Raw genomic sequence first — 8,928 nt, 5'->3', positions numbered from 1 at the left:
GCAAAACACATAGATGTAAATGGATAAATGTTTGTTTCTAGCTTCTCTATTGGCATGATAGTCTCAGGATTAGAAGCAGAGGCCCTGACAGTGTGCTTATAAGAGCCAGGTCAAATTTCTGCTCAGATTATACAAAACAAACACAAAAAAGACTGAAATTCAGATTTTTACATGTATGTGTGGCTATAATAATAATTACATTGAGCTATCATAGATGCAATCTGACAAAAGTGGACATGTTTTGTCACAACTTTATTTTAAATGATAAAATTATTTAATTTAAATATCTATAATTTCTCTATTTAAATACTTTTTAATTATGCTAGTTGGACTTAGAAAAAACGCAACATATAAGAAATTACTGTAACGTTTGTACGCCCTCTACTGGCGGAGTCATTTTGTTTTTCAAAAACGAAACCAGGAAATTTATCCTGAAAGTGAACCCAGTTGTTGACCGCGCGTCTGTATGTACATGCAGTGAAATGGCAGAAGCGAGTTTTTCAGAAGACCAATTTTGTTGTCCGATCTGTTTGGATTTACTGAAGGATCCAGTGGCCATTCCCCGTGGACACAGTTACTGTATGAGCTGTATAACAGGTTGTTGGGATCAGGACGATGATAAGGGAGTCTACAGCTGCCCTCAGTGCAGAAAGGCCTTCACTCCAAGACCTGATTTAAACAAAAACGCAATGTTGGCTGAAGTGGTGGAGAAACTGAAGAAGACTAAAATCCAGCAGCCGCCTCAGTCACCTGTTCCTGCTCAGTGTTATGCTGATCGTGAAGAAGATGTGAAGTGCAACGTCTGTACTGGAAGAAAATACAAAGCCGTCAAGTCCTGCTTGGTGTGTCTAAACTCATACTGTCAAAATCATCTGGAACAACACGAACATTTCTTTAAAGACAAGAAGCACTATTTGATAGATGCTACAGGACGACTGGATGAGCTGATCTGTAATGAGCATGACAGACCGCTCGAGGTTTTCTGTCGCACTGACAAGCTATGCATTTGCTTGATGTGTGTGATGGACAAACACAAAAAGCATGACACCGAAAAAGCTTCGGAAGAGAGGAGAATTAAACAGGTATGTGAAAACAGGTGTGTTCGACTTCATTTGGCGCTGCAAGAACCAACAGGCGAATGACGTCAAAGTACTGCGAGAGCGATTCAGAAATCAAACGGAGTATGCTGCTTTCGAAACGCTCTCGCGGTAATTTGACGTCATCCGCTTATCAGCGTTGCATGAAGTCGAACAAGCTTCATGACTTTGCGCTGCTAACTAAATGCTCAACCAATTGGCTACTTTAACAAATAAATTAAAGAACATTTTAAAGTTTGCTTTAACTTCGTTGTTCAACAGAAACAGCTGGATGAGAAACAGAGACAATTTAAGGAGAAAATCCAGCAAAGAGAGGAGAAACTTCAGGAGCTGACAGATGCTGTGGAGTCACACAAGGTGAGTTAATGAAGAAAACATTTAATCACAAAAATAAGTAGAGTTTTCACAGGCATCCACAAATGTCAAGTTTAAAAGTGGTGTGTGTAGATTTTAGCGGCATCTATTTTTAGCGGGAGATTGCGAATTAAAACCAACAGCTCAGTTAATTGACTGTGCATGGTTACTTCCTGCTTCTCGATATTCCAGCTTAAGCATTTCCAGTAAATTGTCAGCAACATTATTATGACAGAATCTTTGGGTGAACTATCCCTATAACCTCACCCATAAGGTGCAACATTTGCATCTCAGCACTTTTGTTGTATGAGAATGGTAAGTTCTAAAAAAGTGTAGCAGAGATGTGTGTGTTGCTTGTGTTAAAATGTGATTAATCTTAATCCACTATTGTTACCACTATATACCATACAAGTGCCTAAATGCCCACCTCTTGTTATAGGCTGTCTGAGATACCATAACCTGATGAGAAGTCTCTTTGTGTGTCCTAACAGCGCTTTGCCCAGGCAGCAGTGGAGAACTGTGAGACAATCTTTACTGAACTTATTAATTCCATTGAGAAACGCCGCAGTGAAGTGACACAGCTGATCAGAGATCAGGAAAAGGCTGCAGTTAGTCGAGCTGAAGGATTTATGAAGCAACTGAAGCATGACATAGATGATCTGCGGAGAAGAAATGCTGAGCTGGAGCAGCTTCCGTTTACAACTGATGACATCTATTTTCTTCAGGTAACAGCTCTAGAAAAGCTTGTTGTTACAGTTGACTTTAATGTGATAGTTCTCCCAAAAATACAATTCTGATATCATTTAGTGTGGTACTAAACCCATATGGCATTTTCAAGGAGATGTTTAGCAGAATGTCACAGCTGGTCAGGTCTCTAATAGTGCATTAAAAATGGGCAGTTATGTTCCATGATTAGAATAACATTTTTATGAAATGTTTATTATGACTCAAGCACTGTATTTAGGTCTGGTATCTTTTGATAGCTTTGCTTGATGATTGATAAAAGAACAGATTGGACTTTCTTCTGTAAATATCTTATTGTTTGTTGCATGTATAAATAATGTTATACAGGTTTTATTAGACATGAGTGTACGTAAATTATTTCATTTTTAGTTGAACTACTGTATATCAGTGTTACATAAACTTTGTTATATTTTCCATTTGAGCAAAATATAATTTTGTAAATTTGTGTTTCTTTGTGTGTCTGTAGAGTTTCCAGTCTCTCACTGTCCTTCCTGAATCCACAAACTTAGCTGACATCACTGTCAGTGCTTTTTTGTCTTTTGATGATGTGACAAAAGCTATCTCTCTGCATAGAGGACAAATTGAAGATGTTTGCAAAGAGGAGATAGAAATTATATCTGAACGAGGTAAAATACTGAAGTTTTATAACTCAAAAGGTATACTTTAAAATTTGTGTTAAGTAAATTGTTTTTTATATTACATTTATTTTTTTCTTTGCATTAAAACATCACATTTCCAGTGAAATACGTAGAAATTGTCCCCATCCCTGAACCCAAAACCAGGAAGGAGTTCTTGCAATGTAAGTGTTACAAATGTATAAAATACTGTATATCTAACAACCAATGAAATAAAATAGCAATAACAAATTAAAATATTTTCCCAACATTCAGTTTACACACATATACTGTATACACAGTCATGCAGTCACACCAACAAAAATCTAAAATACAATAAATATAATACAATTCTTTTCCAAAATTAAACATTATTTTTTTGTTAACACTTTACAGTAGTGTTCTGTTTGTTAAAGGACGAGTAAATTGGAAGATTTTACTCACCCTCATCCTGAGTGTATATGACTTTATTTTTTTTGCGAACAGAAGTTAATTATTTTGGTTTTGTTGTTTCTCTGTTCGTCTGTGCTCTTAGGATGGATTTAAACTTAAACCCATTAGCTAACATGAACTAATCCAATACAATTTTTATTTTAATGTAACATTTTTTATAAAAAATTCTTTCTTTCTTATAGATAAACATCAGCTCAGCCTGGATCCAAACACAGCCTATAAAAACCTCTGTTTTTCTAAGGGGAACACTGTCATTACTAACACTGGCACAAAGCAGGAGTATCCTGATCATCCCAACAGATTCAGCTCTTATGCTCAGGTGCTGTGTAGAGAGAAAGTCTGTGGACGCTCTTACTGGGAGGTTGAGTGGAGTACGAGTGCGGAAAATTGGGTGTCCATATCAGTAGCATATAAGAGCATCAGCAGGAAGGGAATTGGTAACGAATGTATTTTTGGAAATAATAATCAGTCCTGGAGATTGTTATGCTGTGCCTCAGAAAAGTCTCAATTTTTGCACAATAGCAAAAAAACTATCTGCCCTGTAGTTTCCTCTAAGATAGGAGTGTATGTGGACTACAGTGCAGGAACTTTGGCCTTCTACAGTATTTCTGACACAATGACTCTCATTCACAAAGTCCAGACCACATTCACACAGCCTCTCTATCCTGGATTTAGAGTTCTTGAAAAAAACAACAATGAAACTGTGTGATCTAACAATGTAGATAATAGAGAGATTCTACTGTATAACTATTATTATATCTCAGTTTTAAGCTGCATGATAAATAACAGTGAGACAATATAGCTAGTCTCCATTTTTTTAATTTAGAACTCAATAATTTGACAGATATAACTGAAAATAAATCATGAGCATTCTTTGTCTAATAATCATTGTTTTGTAAAAGTTTAGAAACATATGTTAGATACAGCTTGAGGCAATCTCATTCGTTCTGATATCAAAGTCCGTCAGGTTTTCTGCATCTGTAGCTGTCATTGTAAAACGTTCCGATACATTACATTCTGTATATATATCTTGCCTTATTATTTTTAAATAATTGCTTTGTTTTGAATTTATGTGAACTTATGCTTCCCCTTTTCCTCTCATACCATATGCTTACATGTCTTAATTACATGTCAAAATTCTTTAATACATTGTTATTGATTCTTTTCATAATTGACCCATCAAATAAAATTAAAGGACGCAAGAAATACTTAAGAAAGTGTGTTTTTAAACTATAATAAAGTTTTCCAACAATGTGCCCAATTGCATCAGAGTGTGATTAGTTTGTACATGTTATATGTTTAATGCCTTTGTCAACCTATAGAAATAAAACACAGTAACCACACACCAAATTCCAGTAAGCTATCGTAGATGCAATTTGACAAAAGTGGATACGTCACAACTTTATTTTAAATAAAATTATTTATATTTTAATTTAAATATCTATAATTTCTCTATTTTTTATATTTTTTCATTATGCTAGTAGTTGGAATAAACGCAAGTTGGTATAATATAAGAACTGTAACGTTTGTACGCCCTCTACTGGCGGAGTCATTCTTACAGGTACGTTCCGGTTTTTGTTTTTCAAAAACGAAACCAGGAAATTTATCCTGAAAGTGAACCCAGTTGTTGACCGTGCGTCTGTATGTACATGCAGTGAAATGGCAGAAGCGAGTTTTTCAGAAGACCAATTTTGTTGTCCGATCTGTCTGGATTTACTGAAGGATCCAGTGGCCATTCCCTGTGGACACAGTTACTGTATGATCTGTATAACAGGTTGTTGGGATCAGGACGATGGTAAGGGAGTCTACAGCTGCCCTCAGTGCAGACAGGCCTTTACTCCAAGACCTAATTTAAACAAAAACGCAATGTTGGCTGAAGTGGTGGAGAAACTGAAGAAGACTAAAATCCAGCAGCCGCCTCAGTCCTCTGTTCCTGCTCAGTGTTATGCTGATCGTGAAGAAGATGTGAAGTGCAACGTCTGTACTGAAAGAAAATACAAAGCCGTAAAGTCCTGCTTGGTGTGTCTAAACTCTTACTGTCAAAATCATCTGGAACAACACGAACATTTCTTTAAAGACAAGAAGCACTATTTGATAGATGCTACAAGACGACTGGATGAGCTGATCTGTAATGAGCATGACAGACCGCTCGAGGTTTTCTGTCGCACTGACAAGCTATGCATTTGCTTGATGTGTGTGATGGACAAACACAAAAACCATGACACCGAAAAAGCTTTGGAAGAGAGGGGAATTAAACAGGTATGTGAAAACAGGTGTGTTCGGCTTCATTTGGAGCTGCAAGAACCAACAGGCGAATGACGTCAAAGTACGCGAGAGCGATTCGAGAAATCAAACGGAGTATGCTGCTTTCGAATCGCTCTCGCGGTACTTTGACGTCATCCGCTTATCAGTTCTTGCAGCGTTGCATGAAGTCGAACAAGCTTCATGACTTTGCACTGCTAACTAAATGCTCAACCAATTGGCTACTTTAACAAATAAATTAAAGAACATTTTAATGTTTGCTTTAACGTCGTTGTTCAACAGAAACAGCTGGATGAGAAACAGAGACAATTTAAGGAGAAAATCCAGCAAAGAGAGGAGAAACTTCAGGAGCTGACAGATGCTGTGGAGTCACACAAGGTGAGATAATGAAGAAAACATTTAATCACAAAAATAAGTAGAGTTTTCACAGGCAGACTCAAATGTCAAGTTTAAAAGTGCTGTGTGTAGATTTAAGCGGCATCTAGCGGTGAGATTGCGAATTACAACCAACAGCTCAGTTAATTGACTATCCATGGTTACTTCCTGCTTCTCGATATTCCAGCTTAAGCATTTCCAGTAAATTTTCAGCAACATGATTATGACAGAATCTTTGGGTGAACTATCCCTATAACCTCACCCATAAGGTGCAACATTTGCATCTCAGCACTTTTGGTGTATGAGAATGGTCAATTCTAAAATAGTTTAAGTGTTCATTTGTAGCAGAGATGTGTGTGTTGCTTGTGTTAAAATGTGATTAATCTTAATCCACTATTGTTACCACTATATACCATACAAGTGCCTTAATGCCCACTTCTTGTTATAGGCTGTCTGAGATACCATAACCTGATAACCTGATAAGAAGTCTCTTTTTGTGTGTCCTAACAGTGCTTTGCCCAGGCAGCAGTGGAGAACTGTGAGACAATTTTTACTGAACTTATTAATTCCATTGAGAAACGCCGCAGTGAAGTGACACAGCTGATCAGAGATCAGGAAAAGGCTGCAGTTAGTCGAGCTGAAGGATTTATGAAGCAACTGAAGCATGACATAGATGATCTGCGGAGAAGAAATGCTGAGCTGGAGCAGCTTCCGTTTACAAATGATGACATCTATTTTCTTCAGGTAACAGCTCTAGAAAAGCTTGTTGTTACAGTTGACTCTAATGGGATAGTTCTCCCAAAAATACAATTCTCATTTAGTGTGGTACTAAACCCATATGGCATTTTCAAGGAGATGTTTAGCAGAATGTCACAGCTAGTCAGGTCTCTAATAGTGCATTAAAAATGGGCAGTTATGTTCCATGATTAGAATAACATTTTTATTAGATGTTTATTATGACTCAAGCACTGTATTTAGGTCTGGTATCTTTTGATAGCTTTGCTTGATGATTGATAAAAGAACAGATTGGACTTTCTTCTGTTAATATCTTATTGTTTGTTGCATGTATAAATAATGTTATACAGGTTTTATTAGACATGAGTGTTCGTAAATTATTTCATTTTTAGTTGAACTACTGTATATCAGTGTTACACAAACTTTGTTATATTTGCCATTTGAGCAAAATATAATTTTGTAATATTGTGTTTCTTTGTGTGTCTGTAGAGTTTCCAGTCTCTCACTGTCCTTCCTGAATCCACAAACTTAGCTGACATCACTGTCAGTTCTTTTTTGTCTCTTGATGATGTGACAAAAGCTATCTCTCTGCTAAGAGGACAACTTGAAGATGTTTGCAAAGAGGAGATAGAAAGTATATCTGAACGAGGTAAAATATTGAAGTGTTATAACTCAAAGGTATACTTTTAAATTTGTGTTGAGTAAATTGTTTTTTACATTACATTAATTTTTTCCTTTGAATTAAAACATCACACTTCTAGTGACATACGTAGAAATTGTACCCATCCCTGAACCCAAAACCAGGAAGGAGTTCTTGAAATGTAAGTTGTACAGATGTATAAAATACTGTATATCTAACATCCAATAAAAAATAAAATAGCAATAACAAATTTAAAATATGTTCCCAACATTAAGTAAGTCAGTTTACACACATATACACAGTCATGCAGGCACACCAACAAAAATCTAAAATATCAGAAGTTATTTTAAAAAATGTAACATTATTTCTTGTTAACACTTTACAGTAAGGTTCTGTTTGTTAAAGGACGAGTAAATTGGAAGACTTTACTCACCTTCATCCTGAGTGTATACTTTATTCTTTAGTGAACAGAAGTTAATTATTTTGGCTTTGTTGCTTCTGTGTTTGTCTGTGCTCTTAGGATGGCTTAAGTATGTATTTACACTTAAATGCATTAGCTAACATGAACTAATCTAATAATAAAATATATTTTAATGTTTAATTCTTGATAACAAATTCTTTGTTTCTTGTAGATAAACGTCAGCTCAGCCTGGATACAAACACAACCTCTAAAAACCTCTGTCTTTCTATGGAAAACACTTTCATAACTTACACTGGCACAAACCAGGAGTACCCTGATCATCCAGACAGATTTAGCTTTCGTCCTCAGGTGCTTTGTAGAGAGAAAGTCTGTGGACGCTCTTACTGGGAGGTTGAGTGGAGTGCGAGTGCAGATAATTGGGTGTCCGTATCAGTAGCATATAAGAGCATTAGCAGGAAGGGAAATGGTAACGAATGTATTTTTGGAGATAATAATCAATCCTGGAGATTGTTATGTTGTGCCTCAGAAACTTCTCGATTCTGGCACAATGGCAAAAAAACGATCTGCCCTGTAGTCTCCTCCTCTAAGATAGGAGTGTATGTGGACCACAGTGCAGGAACTTTGTCCTTCTACAGTATTTCTGACACAATGACTCTCATTCACAAAGTCCAGACCACATTCACTCAGCCTCTCTATCCTGGGTTTAGGGTTAATGAAAAAACAACATTGAAACTGTGTGATCTAACAGTGTAGATAATAGAGAGATTCTGTAACTATTATTATATCTCAGCTTTAAGCTGATAAACAGTGAGTCTATAATTTTTTTTTTCATTTAGATATTAAATTAACAGATATTACCAAAGTAAAATCATTGGCATTTTTTGTCTAATAATAGTTGTTTTGTAAAAGTGGAAAAGTTGGCAATGTTAGCTTGAGGTAATATCACATTGTGTCTGATATCAAAAGTCAGTTAGGTTCTCTGCATCTGTATCTGTCCTTGTCAAAAAAATACCTTAGCCTAATTTTCTTTTTTCAATAATTGCAGTCGCTTTGATTTTATGTAAAGTAATGTATTTCTCCTTTACTTCTCATCTTATATGCTTATATGTCTTAATTACATGTCCAGATTCTTTAATGGCTTATTATTGATTCTCCTCATAATTAACATCAAATAAAATTCAAACACTCTAAAAAGACTTAAGAATGTGTTTTTATGGATGTTTATGTATGTTT

At 35.9% G+C, this 8,928-nt stretch overlaps 2 protein-coding genes across 2 annotated transcripts; both read left to right on the top strand.

Annotated features, from left to right (window-relative positions):
* The first annotated feature begins 412 nt into the window (after positions 1-412).
* LOC135779778 (E3 ubiquitin/ISG15 ligase TRIM25-like) lies at positions 413-4,471 on the top strand. Its single transcript, XM_065290683.2, has 6 exons — positions 413-1,082; positions 1,359-1,454; positions 1,943-2,176; positions 2,662-2,821; positions 2,935-2,994; positions 3,445-4,471. The coding sequence occupies exons 1-6, from the start codon at positions 483-485 to the stop codon at positions 3,969-3,971; spliced, it is 1,677 nt and encodes a 558-aa protein (XP_065146755.1). The 5' UTR covers positions 413-482; the 3' UTR covers positions 3,972-4,471.
* A 153-nt stretch (positions 4,472-4,624) lies between these two features.
* Positions 4,625-8,881, top strand: LOC141279788 (E3 ubiquitin/ISG15 ligase TRIM25-like). The gene is made up of 6 exons (XM_065290682.2): positions 4,625-5,521; positions 5,807-5,902; positions 6,410-6,643; positions 7,124-7,283; positions 7,396-7,455; positions 7,907-8,881. Exons 1-6 carry the CDS (start codon positions 4,922-4,924, stop codon positions 8,446-8,448), a joined length of 1,692 nt encoding a protein of 563 aa, XP_065146754.1. The 5' UTR covers positions 4,625-4,921; the 3' UTR covers positions 8,449-8,881.
* Positions 8,882-8,928: the final 47 nt, after the last annotated feature.

Source organism: Paramisgurnus dabryanus, chromosome 10 (assembly GCF_030506205.2).
Source record: "Paramisgurnus dabryanus chromosome 10, PD_genome_1.1, whole genome shotgun sequence".
NCBI lineage: Eukaryota > Metazoa > Chordata > Actinopteri > Cypriniformes > Cobitidae > Paramisgurnus > Paramisgurnus dabryanus.
The sequence above is the reverse complement of the archived record's forward strand: the minus strand, read 5'-3'. Positions and strand labels throughout refer to the sequence as shown.

What these genes read in the sequence shown, in the direction of transcription:
- LOC135779778 (XM_065290683.2), top strand. Translation starts at nt 483, where the DNA reads ATGGCAGAAGCGAGTTTTTCAGAAGACCAATTTTGTTGTCCGATCTGT. An exon ending in AAGAGAGGAGAATTAAACAG is followed by an intron (nt 1,083 to 1,358) that starts GTATGTGAAAAC and finishes GTTGTTCAACAG; the next exon opens with AAACAGCTGGATGAGAAACA. An exon ending in CAGGAAGGAGTTCTTGCAAT is followed by an intron (nt 2,995 to 3,444) that starts GTAAGTGTTACA and finishes TCTTTCTTATAG; the next exon opens with ATAAACATCAGCTCAGCCTG.
- LOC141279788 (XM_065290682.2), top strand. Translation starts at nt 4,922, where the DNA reads ATGGCAGAAGCGAGTTTTTCAGAAGACCAATTTTGTTGTCCGATCTGT. An exon ending in AAGAGAGGGGAATTAAACAG is followed by an intron (nt 5,522 to 5,806) that starts GTATGTGAAAAC and finishes GTTGTTCAACAG; the next exon opens with AAACAGCTGGATGAGAAACA. An exon ending in CAGGAAGGAGTTCTTGAAAT is followed by an intron (nt 7,456 to 7,906) that starts GTAAGTTGTACA and finishes TGTTTCTTGTAG; the next exon opens with ATAAACGTCAGCTCAGCCTG.